The following is a 20,661-nucleotide window of genomic DNA, read 5'->3' as shown; positions in this document are numbered from 1 at the left end:
CAAACTAGTAACTGAAACATTAAAAATGCTTGCAATCTTTTGTTAAGTGGGCAATTGCTTCCTTTATAGTTTGGTTCGGTGATAAACTGGTACCCTAGAGTGTACAAGGTAGTAAACAGTCCTCACACACTGAGAACACAGCGGCCAACAGCCAAGCCTTGCGTTGGTGTATAGAAGATTTTTTGTTTTTGCTAGGTGTACACAATTTATACATTAATTGCTATTCGCTGTATATCAAATTAAGAAACACATTTTGTTGAATGAAAACAAGTAAATAATTCAGGTTGTGATAATTATGTGCTGAACTCTAGCACCAGTTTTTATCCTAATGGAGTAACAGCTGAATTATTCAACCACTGCAGTCAGAAGTAGGTTACATTGAACACACAAGTACTTTCATTTACATAATGAATCCCAAGCAGATGTTTGATAAGTCACCGACGTTTCATTTCATTTGTCAACTGGAGTTCTTCCAGAAATATTGATTTACACCACAGATGAGCTTCTAATATATTAAAGTGGCCCCTTCAACCATGCCATGTCCAAGTCTGTCTGTACTTTCACCCTCTTGGAACTGGCCCACCTTACAGCACTAAAATGGCAGCATCTTCTTGCTATATTTCCACTTCTCTACACCCCTGCAGCCTACACTCTTTTTAAAACCCCTTCACCTGCTGATCTCACCTACCACCCCTCTTTGACCCTCTGGTTGCTTACGGCCAGACACCATAGGCTTGTAGGAGCTCTGATCCGCCACCATCTTTGGGCCTTGCACCCGATCCCAAGTCCCATCACCACTATCATCGGCCTTTTGCCCGAAACCACAAGCCACCAACCCACCGTCATTCCTTTTGTCATTTAATCTGTCCTGCCTTCCACCCTATCACAGATCTTCCCTTTTGTTCTTTCCTCCTCCCCTCCCTCCCCCTCCCCCTCCCTCCCCTCCCCCTCCCTCCCCTCCCCCTCCCTCCCCTCCCCCTCCCTCCCCTCCCCCCCTCCCCCCCTCCCCCCTCCCCCCCTCCCCCCTTCCCCCCTCCCCCTTCTCCCCCCCCTCCCCCTTCCCCCCCCTTCCCCTCCCCCCTCCCCTCCCCTCTCCCCCCCTCCCCCTCCCTCCCCCCTCCCCCCCCTCTCCCTCCCCCCCTCCCCCCCTCTCCCTCCTCCCTCCCCCCCCTCCCCCCCTCCCCTCCTCCCTCCCCCCCTCCTCCCCCCTCCCCCCCCCCCATCTCCTCTCCCCCCCCCCCTCTCCCCTCCTCCCCTTCCCTGCCTCTACTTGCTTAAAACCTATTACATCTCTAACTTTTTCCAGTTCTGATGAAAAGGTCATAAACCCAAAACGCTAGCTGTTTCTCTCTCCACAGATGCTGCATGATCTGCTGAGTATTTCCAACATTTTCTGTTTTTATTTCAGATTTCCAGCATCCGCCGTATTTTCCTTATATAACCCACTATATTCACCTGCTTAGTGTTTCCGCTCCACGTTTCCATTCAAAATTCCCTTCCGCAGTCTCATTTATACTCCAGCTTCCCTTGTTAATCCTACACCAAATATAGCCACAATAAAACACTTGCAGCCAAACCGCATCATCCATAAAAACTTAAACTAAAAACAGCAAATGCAGAAAGACAACTTATTTACAGAAGAATAAACCAAAGTTACCAAACACAGGCACAAGAATGGGAACAAGCATACAAAACAAAGCAAATCAATCACAAGTGAATTCCATATCATCACGTTCATATGGAATTCAGTATAATTGAATTGCATACTAACATTGATTTATTGATCACAATATTTCGATGTCATTCCAAATAATTATGAAATTTTCTAACATCTGATTTCCTGTGAGCAATGCATTATGAAGTACATATTTAGATGTTCTGTTTTATAAGGATGCAAGTGTTATATCTTGGAATGCACAATGTATTTTGTTGATGAGGTTAAGCTGTGTTCCTTTTGAGGCCGAATTTGTGTAATACTGGGCCAGATCGTGCTAGAAAAATAACCGCGTGTTAATGGCGCGCACAGTTATTAATGTGCAAATCGTTGTGAATCTCCAGAAACATAGAAACATAGAAGATAGGAGCAGGAGTAGGCCATTCGGGCCCTTCGAGCCTGCTCCGCCATTCAATGTGATCATAGCTGATCATCCAAATTCAGTACCCTGTCCCTGCCTTTTCCCCATATCCCTTGATCCCTTTAGCCTCAAGAAATATATCCAACTCTTTCTTGAATATATTTAATGAACTGGCCTCCACCGCCCTCTGTGGCAGAGAATTCCACAGGTTCACCACACTCTGGGTGAAGAAATTCCTCCTCATTTCAGTCCTAAATGGCTTACCCCTTATCCTTAGACTATGACCCCTGGTTCTGGACTCCCCGGCCATCAGAAACATCCTTCCTGCATCTAGTCTGTCCAGACCTGACAGAATTTTATAGGTTTCGATGAGATCCCCTCTCAATCTTCTAAACTCCAGTGAGTATAAGCCCAATCGACACAATCTCTCCTCATACATCATTCCTGCCATCCCAGGTATCAGCCTGGTGAATCTTCGCTGCACTCCCTCCATGGCAAGAACGTCCTTCCTCAGGTAAGGTGACCAAAACTGCACAGAATACTCAAGGTGCGGTCTCACCAAGGCCCTGTACAACTGCAGCAAGACATCCTTGTTCCTGTACTCGAACCCTCTTGCTATGAAGGCCAACATACCATTTGCCTTCTTAACCGCCTGCTGCACCTGCATGCTTACCTTCAGCGACTGGTGCACAAGGACCCCCAGGTCTCTGCACTTCCCCTTCTCCCAATCTATTGCCATTCAAATAATAATCTGCCTTCCTGTTTTTGCCACCAAAGTGGATAACCTCACATTTATCCACATTATAGTGCATTTGCCATGTTTCTGCCCAATCACCCAACCTGTCCAAATCGTACTGGAGTTTCCCGACATCCTCCTCGCAGCTTACCCTCCCGCCCAGCTTTGTGTCGTCTGCAAATTTGGAGATATTACATCCAATTCCCTCGTCCAGATCATTAATATATATTGTGAACAGCTGGGGTCCTAGGACTGATCCTTGCGGTACCCCACTAGTCACTGCCTGCCACTCGGAAAACGACCCGTTTATTCCAACTCTTTCCTTTCTGTCCGCCAACCAGTTCTCTATCCAAGTCAATACCTTGCCCCCAATCCCATGTGCCTTAATTTTGCACGCTAATCTCTTATGCGGGACCTTATCGAAAGCCTTCTGAAAGTCCAAATACACCACATCCACTGGTTCTCCCTTATCTATTTTACCAGTTACATCCTCAAAAAATTCCAGTAGATTAGTCAAGCATGATTTACCTTTTGTAAATCCATGTTGACTTTGTCCGATCATGTCACTGTTTTCCAAGTGCTCTGCTATTACATCTTTTATAATAGACTCTAGCATTTTCCCCACTACCGGGAACTTGGTGGTCGATTCACTTCACTCCACGGTTTGGCTTCGCACAAATGGCATCTCGCCCTTGGCCTCTGCTAATTTTAAGAACTTGCTGGATTTTCACATTAATTGCCCATTAAACTTGCCACGGACAGTTTAGTCTGGTAATTAATAGTTTAAGTGCCTTTCTACGACGTGATAATTGTTGATGCAATGCGAATCTGGCCTAGAATTGAACAATTTAAACTGTGGTCTCATTCCTCCAGGTCTTAAATTGTTCTTGGAGATTTTTTAAATGTCAAACTGAGAAACACAGTTCACTACTGAAGTTACACTCTGCACCAAGTGAGAACAGTTTGAAGTGAAATGCGAATTTAGGCTGTAAAACTGAGATTGGAGCTGAATGCTGGGGTATAGGAGGGGGATTCTTGGCATTGTTGCAGCTAATTAGGTGCTGATCGTGATCTCAGCTGGTTCTTCAAGATTGCTGGGAAAGATTTTACAGTACATACAATAACCATTTTGAAAATAAGGATGCGTGCAAAAAAAAACCCAGCAGCTAATGCAAGTCCCCAAGGTGTGTAATTTATAGGTTTCACCTGTATTTTAGTCAGCTGCTATTGTGTGAAGAAATTACATCAATCACAACTGGTGGCTTCTAACAAGGAAACTATTGAGCAGCATATTCTCTGTTGCCCGTGTACTTTCACTTACATTACTTACCAATCTCTTGTGTGCAAAATCTAATCCGCAATCATTTTATGCACATGTCAATACATTTTTTAAAGTGGATTGGAATAGGAAATTTAGAATAAGGAGTTACCAGACAAATTGGCCCAGATTGTGCTAACAAAATAATGGTGAGGCTAATAGCAACTTCAGGCAAGGAGCAGGTTTGCGGTTAAATGTCAATGTCCAAAAGTTGCTCTCCGAGTTGCACTGCTCCGCCATTGGCTTCACGAAAACAGCATCTTGTGGCCTGTCTCACCATTGACTTGCATTGAATGTCGTGACGTGGCTGTATTTGCGCGGTAGATAGGAACTAAACTCGCCACAAAGTTAAGTCTTTTCATTACAAGTGCAAGTACCCTTTTAATGGCGTGATAATTACTGTCAATCAACCTGTCTGGCACTGCAAATTAACTATTAAAAGTGTGGAGTCTCATTTCTTCCGGTTTTAATTGTTTGAGACTTTAAAAATGTCAAATTAAAAAAATAAATACTTTTTAACTTTTGTCTCTCTTTGCTCCTTAATCCAATCTTTCGTTCCCTCTCTATTTCTCTTTCTATACCTGATTTGACATTCAATTTACCTACTCTAATTTACACTTCCTTCTTCGTCGATCCTCTCTTTATTTCTCAATCCTTCAATCTAATTGTTTAAGGAGATGCACAGTTGCTTGCCCTGTTCACTCAGGACAGCAAAATCTGGGCCATGAACTAATGACTGGACCAAGAGTCTAAATATTTAAATGCTTCAAATAGGTGAATCAGCTTCAATCCTGCTGGGACAGTATAGAGTGTTCCCCTTTAACCAAAAAATGATTCCGAAATAGGTATATACCATGTACCATGTGTATGTATTTTTCTTTTTGTTCATTGTTATTGGAGTTTGCCACAAGAATTTTCTTTTGAGTGTTCTACGCACTTAATATTGATTCAACCTGTTCACACAATAAAAATGTCCTGTTCAAAGTTCCTCAAAAAGGTTGCTGTGGGATGGCTGCTTTATTGAAGAAATGTCGATTATTACAAATGTTCACTTTTTTTATTTGAGAAATTTATGGTGCAACCATCACTGGTAAATGCTGGAATAATTTTGATTTTCCTGTTTACTGAGTTTATTTGTGGCCTTGTTTTTCTGTAGGGCTGGGATTCAATATTATTGGAGGAACTGATCACCAGCACATTTTTCATGACAGTGCAATCTATGTAAGCAAAATTAAAGAAGATGGACCTGCAGCTCTTGACGGGCGTTTAAAGGAACAAGACCAAATCTTAGCAGTAAGGCATCCAACATGTTTTATTTTGAACACTCCATGGGGGTGATTTTAACTTTGGACGATCGTGTAAAACGGGTGAAATCAGCTCGGCAACCTTCCATTGGTGTGAGTGAGAGGTGCATAATGGGCAGCTGATCCAAAAATCGCCCATTTTACACCATTGACAAAAGTTAAAAATCACCACCCACCCCCTGTATAATCTGCTTTACCCGCTAGACTGACTAAATCAGAATTCCCCCTGTAAGAAGGTGGAAGTTTGTGTTCGTGCCTTGCAACAAAAGAAAAAAATTAAGTGATATAATTAATTATCTTCCATGAATCATGGAATAGCACAGCCATATTTTTTGGTAGGCGATGGTTGGCTACTTACAAGTGGAACAAGCACAAGCAGTGTCTAAAATATTGTCCTTTAACGTCTCTTTCCTTCCCCCCCCCCCCCCCCCCCCCCCCTTTTTCATCTTCTAAAGGTGGTGATTCCTGTTGGGTTACAGCTCTGTGGATTCAGCTATCTCTTCATTGGGTCCTCCTGTCTGCTGGTGCCAATGGGCTATTTGACATTGGAAGGCTAGAAATGTCCACACACTGTGTGTTCTCTAGCTGTGGTGGGCCAGGCAGGGCTGGCTATTTCTCCCCAGGCTCCTTTCTCCCCTGCCCCCTACTCCAAGGGCACTGAGGTCAATTGCAGCATTTCAACTGCTACCTAGGGAGAAGGGAGAGATCAGCAAACACAGCAGAGACTGGTGTTCATAGTTATGGGCTCCTGGTTTGTACAGCTAACCACTGAGAAGCACCAGGGGGTGCTTCAAGGCCTTTTGGATTTCACCTATGTGATGAACCTAGACAATGAGTGTTGGCAGACAATTTGATCATGGTGGGCACACAGCCACACCCAGCAGGCATCACTGGATAGCATTCAGAAGTGGGAACTGATTATGTGCCCCCCTCCCCCACCCCGGGGCAAAGATCGAGGGTACTGAGGCCATTTATAGGGCCCCTACTTACCCTAGCTGGAATCTGCTAACTCAGCACAGACAATGAATTGAACTTGGGACCTTCTGTATGGCTTAATACTAAATTAAATGCTACTGATCGTACTCTTTAAGTGTGAACACAGTTGAAGTTGGCTCCCTAACTAGAATGATTTAATAGTGGCTCCAGCTGGTGTTATGACTGAAGATAATTAATCTTTGGCTTTTGGGTTACGCAGCAGTTTTGGTGCAGCGGTCTGCATAGAGCGGAATTAAACAGAGTGCACTTAAACAATGTTTCATTTTGGAATTTGGAAAGAGTGGGAATTCGGAGAAGAGGGGGAAGGAGTTGTTGCGTTTTGCCTACACTACTTGTCGTGCTTTGTGTTACAGGTAGATATTAAATTTCATTACCCACAACTTAATCTAGTTCAATTAAGTAGTCAAGAAACTAAATTGTAAATGAAGTTACTTAAATATAAATTAATTACATTGAATTAAATAGAACAAGGTCATATAGGGATGGCAGTGAAGCGGTGTGGCTCAACTGCAGCATGTGGGAGTTTGTGGAAAGCATTGTGATCCTGGACAACCACTTTTGCAGTAAGTGCCTGCATCTTGAGGAACTTCAGCTCGGAGTTCTTGAGCTGGAGTCTGACGTGCAGACATTGTGGGGCATCAGGGAGGGGAAGAGTTACCTGGACACTTTGATCCAGGTGGCAGTCACACCCCTTAGGTTAAGTAGTGGTACAGGTCTGGTTAGTGGTCAGGGACAGGAGGGTGTGACTGCAACTCAGGCAGGTAAGAGGACCCCAGGTGCAGTGCTGGAGGAGCCTTGGCATTTATCCTTATCCAACAGGTATGAGGTTCTTGCTGCCTGTGTGGATGAGGGAAGAGCCTGCAGGATGGATGAGTAAGCTGACCATGGTGCAGGAGGCCATTCAAGTGGGAGTGGGGGGGGGGGGGGGGGGAGAGGGAGTGAAAGGGAATGCAGTTGTGGTAGGGGACAGCATAGTCGGAGGTATAGATACTGTTCTCTGCAGCTGCGACTGGGAGTTACGAAGATTGTGTTGCCTGCCTGGTGCCAGGGTTAAAGACATCTCCTCGCAGCTGGAGAAGAACGTGGAGTGGGTGGGGGAGAATCCAGTTGTTGTGGTCCACGTAGGAATCAATGACATAGGTAGAACTGGGAATGAGGTTCTGCTGAAAGAGTTTGAGGAGTTGGGGTCCAAATTAAAAAGCAGAACCTCAATGGTAATAATCTCTGGATTGTTACCTGAGCCATGCGCCAATTGGCATAGGGATAAGCAGATTAGAAGGTTAAATGTGTGGCTCAAAGAGTGGTGTGGGAGGCGGGGGTTTTGCTTCATGGGGCAATGGCATACTGGGGAAAGAGGGAGCTGTTCCGTTGGGATGGGCTCCACTTAAACCGGCTGGAACCAGTATCCTGGCGAATCGAATAACTAGGGCAGTCGACAGGGCTTTATTATTCTAATGAAGGGGGTGCAGGAGGATTCAGGAAAGAGTAAATTTAAAAGCAGCGAGAGAAATGTGAAGGCTCTAGATCAGAGTTTTGGGACAAATAAACAGTGGGTCAGGAAGGGACAGAGTAACAAAGGTAATAGGGCATCAGTGACTAAAGTGACATCAGGGAAAAATAGAAAAAAGTCAAAGCTAAAGCACTATATCTGAATGCACAAAGCATTTGCAACAAAATAGATGAATTAATAGCGGAGATAGAAATTAATACAGGAAACTTTCGATTTACTGGCACCTAAATAACCGGAAATCTTGGTTAACCGGCAAAATTCAGGAGTAGGTTTTACTTCATGTTGTACTTGCGTTCCTCCATCTGTTGCTGTGCAAGGGTGTGGCTGCAGTTGTTGCTAAGCTACAGAGACGCTTGGAACTTGTGGCCATTGTTCTGAACTTGTTGCTAAACAACAGGGTTTGTTGCTTTATATGGAGCTGTCAGCTCTCCCTATCTTTTACTATAGCGTTCGGTTATCCGGAATTTTTGATGAACCAGCACCACGTCGGTCCCGTCCGTGCCGGATAAAAAAAAGTTTCCTGTAGGTTTGATCTAATAGCCATTACGGAGACGTGGATACAAAGTGACCAAGGTTGGGAACTAAATATTCCAGGATACTTAACTTTTAGAAGAGATAGGCAAACTAGAAAAAGAGGAGGGGTAGCCCTGATAAAGGATGGGATAAAGACAGTTGGCTCCGAAAATCAAGAAATAGAATCAGTTTGGGTGGAGCTAAGAAATAGCAAGGGGCAGAAAACATTGATGGGAGTTGTTTATAGGCCCCCAAACAGTAGTTGTAATGTAGGGCAGAGTATAAATCAGGAAATTAGAGGTGCATGTAACAAGGATAATACAGTAATCACAGGGGACTTTAATCTACATATAGACTAGGCAAACCAAATTTGCAGTAATATCGTGTAGGATGAATTCATGGAATGTATACAAGATAGTTTTCTAGATAAGTATGTTGAGGAACCAACTAAGGAACAGGCTATTTTAGATCTAGTATTGTGCAATGAGAAAGGGTTAATGAATAACCTTGTAGTAAAGGAGCCTTTAGGGAAGAGTGACCATAATATGATAGAATTTTATATTAAGTTAAATGTGAAACTAGTGTCTTAAATCTAAACAAAGCAAACTACGCAAGTATGAGGGGCGAGTTGGCTAAGGTAGATTGGGAAACTACATTAAAAGGTATGATGGTAGACAAACAATGGTTAGCATTTAAAGAATTAATACATCATTTACAACAAATATACATTCTTTTTAAGGCACAAAAACCCCACAGGAAAAGTGGTCCAACTGTGGCTAACAAGAGATGTTAAAGATAGTACAGGTAGACTACCCTTTATCCGAACTTCCGAAAACCGAAACCCTCTAAAAACCGATGGTTTTTTCGGTCAGCGTAAGTCGTGCGCACGACATGACCAGAGTGGCGCACGACTTACGCTGAGCAGAGGGTCAGCGTAAGTCGTGCGCACGACCCCCCGCCGACCCCCCCGCGGAACCACCTGACTCTCTTCCAAAGGCTCGAAAGCAACGAGAGCTCTGAGCCCGCGGCGGTGCCGGCCCCTGTTCCGACCGAGCACGACGACCTGTTGGTGGAAATGCGGAACTTCATTGCATTCCATGCTAGCAGCGACGGACAAGCCACGACTGCGGACCGACGCCGACCCGACCCCCGCCGACCCACCTTCCGAAATCCGAAATTTTCCGAAAACCGAAACACGGCTGGTCCCGAGGTTTTCGGATAAAGGATAGTCTACCTGTATTAGAGCAAAGGAAAAGGCTTATAATGTTGCCAAAAGGAGCAGTAAGCCTGAGAATTGGGAGGATTTTAGAATTCAGCAAAGGAGGACCAAGGAATTGATAAAGAAAGGGGAAATAGAATATGAGAGTAAACTAGCGAGTGATGTAAAAACAAACCGTAAAAGTTTCTTTAGGTATGTGAAAAGGAAAAGATTAGCAAAAGTAAATGTGGGTCTCTTACAGACTGAGACAGGAGAAATTTTAATGGGGAATAAGGAAATGGCAGAGAAATTAAACAAATACTTTGTGTCTGTCTTCACGGAAGAAGGCGCAAAAAACCTCCCGGAAATAGTGGAGAACCAAGGGTCTAGCGAGAATGAGGAACTGAAAGTAGTTAGTATTAGTAAAAAGAAATAGTACTGGAGAAATTAATGGCACTGAAAGCCGATAAATCCCCTGGACCTGATGGCCTACATCCTAGGGTTTTGAAAGAGGTGGCTATAGAGAGAGTGGATGCATTGGTTGTCATCTTCCAAAATTTCATAGATTCTAGAACGGTTCCCACGGATTGGAAGGTAGCAAATGTAACCCCACTATTTAAGAAAGGAGGGAAAGAGAAAACGGGGAACTACAAACCAGTTAGCCTGACATCAGTAGTAGGGAAAATTCTAGAATCTATTATTAAGGATGTGGTAACAGGGCACTTAAAAATAATAATAGGATTGGGCAGAGTCAACACGGATTTATGAAAAGGAAATCACGTTTGACAAATCTGTTAAGAGTTTTCTTTGAGGTTGTAACTAGTAGATTAGATAAGGGGGAACCAGTGGATGTGTTTTTGGATTTTCAGAAGGCATTCGATAAGTTGTCACAAGAGGTTATTAAACAAAATTAGGGCTCATGGGATTGGGGGGAATATACTAGCATGGATTGAGGATTGGTTAACGGACAGAAAACAGAGAGTAGGAATAAACGGAGCATTTTTGGGTTGGCAGGCTGTAACTAGTGGGGTACCACAAGGATCAGTGCTTGGGCCTCAGCTATTCACAATCAATGATTTGGATGAGGGGACCAAATGTAATATATCCAAGTTTGCTGATGATACAAAGCTGGGTGGGAATGTAAGTTGTGAGGAGGATGCAAAGAGGCTTCAAGGGGATATAGACAAGCTAAGTGAGTGGGCAAGAACATGGCAAATGGGATATAATCTGGAGAAATGTGAAGTTATCCACTTTGGTAGGAAAAGTAGAAAAGCAGAGTATTTTTTAAATGGTGAGAGACTGGAAAATGTTGGTGTTCAGAGGGACCTGCGTGTCCTTGTACACGAATCACTGAAAAGTAACATGCAGGTACAGAAAACAATTAAGAAAGCAAATGGTATGTTGGCCTTTATTACAAGAGGATTTAAGTATAAGAGTAAGGACGTCTTACTGCAATCATATAGGAGGGCCCTGGTGAGACCACACCTGGAGTATTGGCCCAGTAATTCCTGTCACAACGCGTGAGTAAGGACGGGGTACTCACGCGTGTACCAGGAGGAATTGTCGGTTTTCAGCATGCACAGCGCATGCGCTGAAAACCGGCATTTCCTGTCCTCTGACCCAAGGGGTTAAGAGGCTGAACGCATGCGCGGTATCGGGCAGCGCGTGCGACTTGGATTTCCTGTATTTTTACAGATTTGCGCATGTGTAAAGGGCTCCGGTTTTTACGCATTGAAAAACCACACGTAAGTATTTAGTTTTACAGGTAAGTGGTCTTTTAGTACAATTTAGAATTTTTTTTCCACAGGTTTATTATTTTTAAAGAATCTACAGTAAGGTAAGTTTAGTTTTAGACCCTATTTTTTAAAAATTTATTTTTTTCAAAAATTTGATTAATTGTTTAAAATAGTTTTTTAAAGTTATTCATAGTTAATTTAATTATTGGGATGCTTTTTAAAATTTTATTTAAAGTTTAAGTAGTGTTTTGGGGTGCAGTACTTTTCATGAGTTTGACAGTCTTTACTATCAAACTTATGAATGAAGTTTCCCCTCCCCTGATTGGCTGAACAGTGCTCACCTGATCCCAGCCGGCACATCGCACTAACTACGCCGCTGGGTCAGGTTAGCACAGCGCGCCGGGATCAGAACCTGGCCACTGACAGGAAATCCACTGCGGGCCAGATTTCAGATGTCGGCGCGCAGGGTGAGCGCACATCGGGGGCTTGCACGCGTGGCAAGCCCCCGACAGGAATTACTGGGCCATTGTGTACAGTTTTGGTCTCCTTACCTAAGGAAGGATATACTTGCCATAGAGGGAGTGCAATGAAGGTTCACCAGACTGATTCCTGGGATGGGGGGATTGTCCTATGAGGAGAGATTGAGTAGACTAGGCCTACATTCTCTGGAGTTTAGAAGAATGAGAGGTGATCTCATTGAAACATACAAAATTCTTACAGGGCTTGACAGGGTCGATGCAGGGAGGATGTTTCCCCTGGCTGGGGAGTCTAGAACCAGGGGTCACAGTCTCAGAATAAGGGGTCGGCCATTTAGGACTGAGATGAGGAGAAATTTCTTCACTCAGAGGGTGGTGAATCTTTGTAATTCTCTACCCCAGAGGGCTGTGGAGGCTCAGTCGTTGAGTATATTCAAGACAGAGATTGATAGATTTTTGGATATCAAAGGAATCAAGGGATACGGAGGTTGAGGTAGATCATCAGCCCTGCTCTTATTGAATGGCGGAGCAGGCTCGAGGGGCCAAATGGCCTACTCCTGCTCCTATTTCTTATGTTCTTATGCAATTAGTTTTGCCATGTTCGACATAATGGCCCTGAAATTAGGATCGGGTGCTTGCCACGCGTGCAAGCCCCTGATCTGCACTCACCCTGCGCGCCAACATCTGAAGCCCGGGCCTGCTTGCATTTCCTGTCACAGGCCCGGTTCCGATGTCGGCGCGATGTGCTTACCTGATCCAGCGGCGTAGTTCGTGCGATGTACCGGCTGGGATCAGGTGAGCACTGTGCAGCCAATCGGGAGGGGAAACTCATTCATGAGTTTGACAGTAAGAGCTGTCAAACTCATGAAAAGTATGGGCAGCCAAAACACTACTTTAACTTTAAATAAAATTTTAAAAAACATCCCACTGATTGTATTAACTATAAATAAGTTTTTTAAAATGTTTTAAACAATTAATCAATTTTTTGAAAAAAATATTTTTTTTTAAAAATAGGGTCTAAAACTAAACTTACCATCCTGTAAATTCTTTAAAAATAACAAACCTGTGGAAAAAAATGTCTACATTGATCTAAAAGCCCACTTACCTGAAAAACTAAATACAGGTAGACTATCCTTTATCCGAAAACCTCGGGACCAGCCGAGTTTCGGATAAAGGAGAATTTCGGATTTCGGAAGGTGGGTCGGCGGGGGTCGGCGGGGGGTCGTGCGCACGACTTACGCTGACGCTCAGCGTAATCAGTCGGGGCCGGCGGGGTACGCGGGGGGGGGGTCGGCGGTGGTCGGGGCCAGCGGGGTATGCGGGGGGGGGGGTCGGCGGTTGTCGGGGCTGGCGGGGTCCGCGGGGGGGTCGGCGGTTGTCGGGGCCGGGGGGGTCGGCGGTTGTCGGGGCCGGCGGGGTCCGCGGGGGGGTCGGCGGCTGGCGGGGTCCGCGGGGGGTCGGCGGTTGTCGGGGCTGGCGGGGTCCGCGGGGGGGTCGGCGGTTGTCGGCGGCTGGCGGGGTCGGCGGTTGCCGGGGCTGGCGGGGTCCGCGGGGGCGTCGGCGGTTGTCGGGGCTGGCGGTTGTCGGGGCCGGCGGGGTCCGCGGGGGGGTCGGCGGCTGGCGGGGTCGGCGGTTGTCGGGGCTGGCGGGGGGTCGTGCGCACGACTTACCCTTTATCCGAACTTCCGCAACCGGAGCCCTCTAAAAACCTTCGGTTTTTTCGTTCAGCGTAAGTCGTACGCACGACTTACGCTGAACGAAAAAACCTTCGGTTTTTAGAGGGTTTCGGTTTTCGGAAGTCCGGATAAAGGGTAGTCTACCTGTACTTACGTCTTGTTTTTCTATGTGTAAAGACCGGAGGCCTTTACACGCACGCAAATCTGGGGGGGAAAAAAAAAAGGAATTTTACTGCGCACGCGCTGCCTGTGCAGTCACGCGCGTTCTGCCTCTTAACCCCTTGGGTCAGAGGACAGGAAATGCCGGTTTTCAGCGCATGCGCTGTGCATGCTGAAAACCGGCAATTCCTCCAGGCCCACGCGTGAGTACCCCGTCCGTACTCGCGCGTTGTGCCCGGAATTACTGGGCCATTAACTCATTTACTGCCACAGAACTGTGCTTGGATTTGTATAGACTGCACTTGCCTCAGCGGTAACTTTTTAAAATAAATTTCCTTTTGCCAATTAGATCAATGGGCGTGAGCTCCGTAACCTGACTCATCGGGAGACGGTGGAAATATTTAGAAATTCAGGTGATGAGGTGACGCTACTGGTTTTAAAAAAGGTAAAGTGTGTGTGTGTGCCAAGTCTGTGTGTGTTAGTTAGCCCAACTTCTACTTTGATTCCCTCACAGAAGTTACAGTGGTGCTACTGTCTTGCAAGGAACTTGTGGGGCATTTTATTTTTTGCCGAGTCTTTTGGAGGTGTTGACATTGTTTTGAATCTTTTATCTCCAAGTAGTCACTTGGCTGAAGCAATGCTGCAAGTAATGACTCATTAGTTATCAGCCTTGTTGTCAGCTTTGGTACACTTGCCTCTGAGTCAGAGGTTGTGGATTCAAGTCCCACTCCAGAGACTTTGAGCATGTAATGTAGGCTGACACGTCGGTGCAGTGCTGAGGGAGTGCTGCACTGTCAATGGTGCCATATTTTGGCAGAGATTTTAAACCGTCTCAGGTGGATGTAAAGGTCCCATGACACTATTTTCAAGAAGAGAAAGGGAGAAAACTCTGGTGTCCTGCCCAATATTTACAAAACCAACATCACAAAACACATTATCTGTCATTGTGCCAATGCTGTTTGTGGGACCTTGTGTGCAAATTGGCTGCTGCATTTCCTACATTACAATAGAGACTGCATTTCAAAAGTACTTAATTGGCTGTAAAGCGCTTTGGGACATCCTGAAGTCATGAAATCTATATAAATGGAAGTTCTATGAAGTCATTCTTTGAATCCTCCATTGGGAAGAATATGTATCAATGTTGGCAGCTATTAAACGTTTTGCATTTTACAAAGCTGGTGTTTATTAAGCAAGCATCCTTGCTACTGGCTATGGCTGATTATTGCTGCCACACATATTTTAGTCTGCTTCAGTTGATGTACATTCAGTATTAAGGATCTGGCTCTTCTACTGATTCATAAAAGGGATAGAAGATTTTTTATTGAAGTCAATAGAAATAAAAAAATTAAGAGATGTAAAACAAGCTGCCAATTCGCTCTTTCAAAAAGTCAAAATCTACCACGTTGTGTTTAAAATCGGGGCTAATTAAAATTGTGGACAAAGGCCTTCAATTTAACAGAAAATTATTTTAATCATTCTTGCCAGTCAGCCCCTGTTTTTGCAGGTTTCAGTATTCTGCAATGCCATGGTTACATTAGGCGAGGAAAGTTATTCCCAATGTATTGTCGTTCTCAAAGTAACATTATCCTCCGTGTTTTTAACACTCAGAAGTGATGAACTGTGGCTGGTTGCGAATTTGTACAACAATAAAGACCCCTCGCTACTATAATGCAGTTGGGAATTTGTTAGCAGCCAAGCGGAAGAGCCAAACCGTACAATAAGCAGCCAAAGGCAAAACAGTTGTATTAGATTTATTCCCATAGGACACTTCAGATCCACTGGGGAAAGTTTGTTTACCAGCAAAAGTATTACAAATTTAGCCTGTAACCTGGGCCTCAGGAATCAGTAAGTCACTTCACATACAATTGGTAAAAACTTATTGAAGACATTCAGGGCTTGCATTAGCCTGCTTTTTTGCTCAAAAGTTCATAATATTTTAGAAACCAACTTTTTAAGCCAAACTGTGCTGAACTGTATATTCACTATCACAGGTTACTGCAAGTCCAGAAGCTATGATAGTTGGAAAAATAATTGGTATGTTGGCACCCAAAAAAGTGATTAAATTGAAGCTTTGGAAACGTGGATGCATTTTGAAAACTAAAAATGCAGTTTGGATCTTATGTTTTATTGCAGTCCACTAATATATTTAATGTTTTCTTTCAGATAAGAATCAAGAATAATCAAAACAACGAGTCTGCTTTATCACCGCTAGTATTGGCAGTACTGGGTATGACAGTGTTGGCAATGTTTGTATACGTGAAATATCGCCATAGGTTATGAAGATACAAGTACCCATGTCTTTTAGTGTAGCCAAAAATGTTTAATATCCAACATTTGTTGCTGCTTATTTGTGTGCCTAGCCAGATGTTAACTTTGAAATTTGTAAGCTACTATAGGATCTTAAAGGGAATGCACATATCCATAGAATGCCCGAGTCAGATAATAAGTTGCAATGCTTTGCAACTTCCTCCTTTATTTCCTAATTTTTGTGAAGAACCGAATAAAGATCTCCTATAATTAGAGGACACAAACGTGAATGACGGTGCAACCTATCCACTGGAATGGTTTTAAAGAAAGGACTTGATCGATTACTCCTGCAGAATCTGCAAAGCAAAGATTTCATGGCTAGAAGGCATGAAAAAAATTAAAGGTTAACATTTCTTAGAAATTTGATCAAATTTCAGTGTGTAATCTCTTACACACTGGAGGAATCCTGTTCAGTAATCTATGTTCTAACAGTTACTATCTCCCAACAGCTGATAGAACACAGAGAACTTACAAAAACAAACAGTTGAGAAGTGTATTGGTAAATATAACACCTGCACTACTTGCGTGTTAGGATAGAATCACATTTCTCAATGTAGAGGTTGAAATATTTTAAAACCTTAAAACAATAGGGACTAAATAGTTTATCATTTGGCAAATTTCCAATACTTTAACCATGGTCATTTATAAATCTCTGCAATCTGAGAGAGTTTTACCATTTTTACTAGGTTGTCCTATTGACAGCGCATGAAAGTAACTAGACACAACTTTTGAGAAAATGCCAGTGTAAGTATGCTAACCATGTTACTTGATTTCTGTTTTCTGTCGTCTAAGTTTCACTACAGTATTTGCACCTAAATCATGTAACCCAATTGACAAAGTTAAATGCATTTTGTTGTGGGATGCTGCCAGCAGTCTGTGTAGTTCCCATGTTAAATTTTTCCAACAGAGTTCTGTACTATATTTCAATTTGGAAGTCTTGCTGCAGTTGTAGGTTTACTTCATAATGCTGCAATGACCTCACAAAATCCAAGATATTCATATATTGGAGCTGTAATGTGGAAAACTATCCAGTGCTTATTTTACTCTTTTTGCTATCTATTTTCGTGAAAGTTAACTTACTGTTACAGCTGTATGGCTCTCAAAATGGTTATTGCAGATTGATGAAGTAGACCCTATAAATAGATTCTTGCAAAACCCAGTTTATGTCAAAGTTTAGTCCGTGTTAATGTTGGACAAATGTCTAGGAAACTAGTTCTGCACAAGCACATAGACATTCTATAGCCACAACCATTTTGTGCCTCTTTCAGATAAGTGCTGCACATTTTCTTCTGGCACAGCTAAACGTGTAGTTGTTCTGCATTTAGTGCTTAAAATGAGTACTCTGGTGCAACTCCTTTGGCTGCTGGATATACTTCATATCAAAAAGTTGCAGTAGGCTATTGACGAGCCTGCTTGAGTCACACTTCCTTAGCTGGCTGATCACCAAGCAGTGGTGCAGATTGTGGATGAATCTCTGGGCTGACCTACTGTTCCAGTTGGAAGAGACCTTGTGAGGCTTATTGCCAACAAGCTGATGAATGGGATACATTTATTTTCCAAAAACCCTGCCAAATGTTATCAGTTCTTTGGGATATACTACAGAACAACAACATAATCCAATGCCTACAGGAGTCACAAACCAAAATGTGACTGCTGTTGAGACTACCTATAGCCTACAGAAATAATGTGCTTTTTCTCCCCTTTACTATCTAGTCATTTTAATATTCACGTGTTACTTGTTGTTGGCAGTGTGTACTAATTATGGATTAAAATACATATTTGATTGAAAAATCAAATAGACGCACTGTGTGGTGGTGGTAACTGACAAACACTTCAACACACTGTTTTTAAATGTGCTGTGCAGTATCCATTTTTTTGTTCCCCTTTTTAGTTCCACTATCCTTAAAGGGGAATAGATGGGTGATGTGCTTCCACTTCTTTTGGCAGTATCACTTATGCCAGGTGTGCATGAAAAATGGGCAAAGTTGACTTCTCCTGAGTTTGCCCCCTATTGGTGCATTAAAACATCAATACTGTGTGCTACTTTCTGGCATCTTTTGGCCTGAAATGATAGGCACGAGACAGCCTTGAATCTGTAATTTTTTTGTTTGTGTAATTTCAGCTTAAGTCTGTTTTATAACTATACTGTTTAAAAATTAACATTTTTCATGGAAATTTCATGGCAATTTTTGTTCTAATTCAAAAACCCCTTTAAATGTGTTTTAAAGAAAATATCCAAATATGGTACCAAATATTTTAACTGGGACCGTGCTTTTATAATACTGTCTTCCTACTTCAGCCCAAATCAGGTAGACCTTCTAGAACCACACCACATAGAGATCTCTGGGATTGTACATATTAGACCAATAGAATGTACATTGTGTTTTTTGAATTGTCATGTACATAGAAATTTCAGCCCATTTCCATATCTGGGTATTGAGTCTGTGTGGTTTGAATAGCAAATGAGCAAAGATTTACTTGTTTATAGTTAAAGGAAAATTGTCTTAATTTCCAGTGGAATTCCACAAGAGCCTGTTCAATAGCAGTGGCAAGGTCTTTGCAGAGACATTTTCAACTGTGCACCACGCGCATTCTTGCGATTGTGTTTGAATGTGTAAGTACTTTTCTAGAACACAGGAACAGACCTCAATGTGAAGTATATCTTAACAGTAGATACGGTCCTTTTCTGTAAAAGCCCGATTACAAATTCACATTGGCACTGCATGCAGTCGTAAGTGACAACCCACCAACAACTATACTGTCTGTATGTACAGGGTCTTGTGAAACCTTGATCTAATTAAAGCACATGTCTTAACTCCTGCCTTGATCAGCTTTCTGTTCCCTGCTCCAGTACAGAACCTTTGTTAGTTTAATACTATGCCAATGGTGAATATTGTAGGCAGGGATATATTTGTCCTGTATAAAGAGTTATCAAAGTTTCATATGCTGGTACTATTGTTATTGTTTGCTTTTGGATACACTTTATTTTCTTAGATTCTAGTATTTTATCTGTATCCTGTATCTTGTTTTGTAACCTGTAAACTGCTTGGTTTCCAAGAACTGTTGCAAGGATGAAGATTATTTTTAGGTCTCAGACACTGTAAATGGGTAACTGAATTGGGAAAAATAAGTGATGTATAATTTTATGTTTTTAAACTAAAATCTTGCAGGAAAACCTGTCTGATCTGGTAAAAATATTTTAAACCAATGACACTTTTTATGTAAAATATTTGTTTGAACAGAAATGCTTTGTCACCAGTTTAATCCTAAACGTGTTCGAGCTACAAGGGGTTAACAGTAGTCACATATAGTAACTTTTGTTTCACTACTATAATTTTCAAAATTATTACAATATGGGCTTTACATTGGTACATAAATATCCTTCATTTGGTGTAACAGATCATTGATAACTTCATCTCAAAAATGTAGCCTTTTGTTGTATGCTGCCTTTGCTATATCCATATCCGCCAACTGTGCTGAAACTATTTGTTCTTGGTGCCAGTGCCTTGGTGGGAATTATGCCAAATGCTGCCTTTCGTAGTGAGGGAGCTTTTTAATGAGGTTTTAATATCCATTTCAATATAACTTCACCTTTTCTATCGAGATGAAAATAAAACTGCCAGAACTGACTCTCTTAATTGATGTGTGCAATCAATGTGTTAATGAAACCACATCCTTTTTGTCGATGTGTTGCCTAGATTTATAATCAAAATGGTCATTTTGGTCATAAAGTTTGATTTTATATATAGTAAGTGTGTAGGCCTGAAATGCTGCGATTTAACTTTGAAAATTGCATAATGGTTCAAAAAATATAGTCTTTATGGCTACAGTAATGTTAATGAGCATGTTGTGAGGGTCGGATCTATCACTACCAATGCAGTCTAGGCATTTGAACAAAATGGATGCTTTGCAAAAATTATGACTGCAAAACAAATGTATCCAAATAAAAATATATTTATGTATAATTGTGTACAGGGGATGCCTAAAATAGAACTGTTACTGTAATGCTATTCATAAAGTTACTTGCCAAATATTTGCCTTTTTTTAAAAGAATCTGTGTCTTATTTACTCGGATATGTCCAACCTTGGAAGTGAACTGTACTATCTTTCTATTCTTACAACTCTTGCAAAACTGATGGAATTCAATTCAATACAATTCCCCAGTATTTCTTGTAAGAGCATGAATCTTGTAAATAGCAGCTTGCTAGTTATTTCTGTATTGGCCTGCCTCTGAATAAAATTAGATGAAGCGATGAAATTTTCCACATAAGGAAACAGCATCTCAAAACAAACCAATATTAAGATGCAATGTTTTGGTGATGTGTATTAAGGTTTAAATAGTGTGTTGGTTGGGAAGAAATTACATAAAGCAAAACCCTATTGTCTATTGAGTTTATTCAAAAACCATTCTAAACTGTGACTTAATTCCAAATAGTATTTTTTTTGCAGTTGTCCCATCTCTGAAGACTTGATTCTAACTGGTTAGTCATGCCATAGATGTGTAGGCGCATGGTTATTTCTATCTTCAGTAACAGATCAAGCCTAGGCTGTGTGCCATTTTTATTGGTTGTAATTAATGTATCAAGTTTTTAATGCAAGAATATGAGCAATTTTCATTTCCAAATTTGTTTATACACATTGTTCATTTCATTTCTAA

At 42.4% G+C, this 20,661-nt stretch overlaps 1 protein-coding gene across 5 annotated transcripts in view; it reads left to right on the top strand.

Annotated features, from left to right (window-relative positions):
• The window catches only part of synj2bp (synaptojanin 2 binding protein), a 37,970-nt gene extending 17,913 nt beyond the window's left edge, over window positions 1–20,057 (top strand). Inside the window, exons 2-6 of one of the 5 annotated variants that reach the window (XM_086003613.1) lie at window positions 5,286–5,422; window positions 14,047–14,142; window positions 15,861–15,924; window positions 16,691–16,748; window positions 18,520–20,057. In XM_086003613.1, the coding sequence (XP_085859739.1) occupies window positions 5,286–5,422; window positions 14,047–14,142; window positions 15,861–15,924; window positions 16,691–16,713 (320 nt within the window). In that variant the 3' untranslated portion in view covers window positions 16,714–16,748; window positions 18,520–20,057. Of the gene's footprint in view, window positions 1–5,285; window positions 5,423–14,046; window positions 14,143–15,860 lie in introns of all 5 variants that reach the window. The other 4 variants (XM_086003612.1, XR_015080307.1, XM_086003611.1 and 1 more) reach the window with 4 other exon arrangements.
• Window positions 20,058–20,661: the final 604 nt, after the last annotated feature.

The sequence above is a fragment of the Somniosus microcephalus genome, chromosome 12 (assembly GCF_052327205.1).
Source record: "Somniosus microcephalus isolate GS21.2 chromosome 12, FLI_Smic_1.0, whole genome shotgun sequence".
In the NCBI taxonomy this organism is placed as follows: Eukaryota; Metazoa; Chordata; class Chondrichthyes; order Squaliformes; family Somniosidae; genus Somniosus; species Somniosus microcephalus.
Note: the sequence above shows the minus strand (reverse complement) of the source record. Positions and strands in the feature narration are given on the sequence as shown.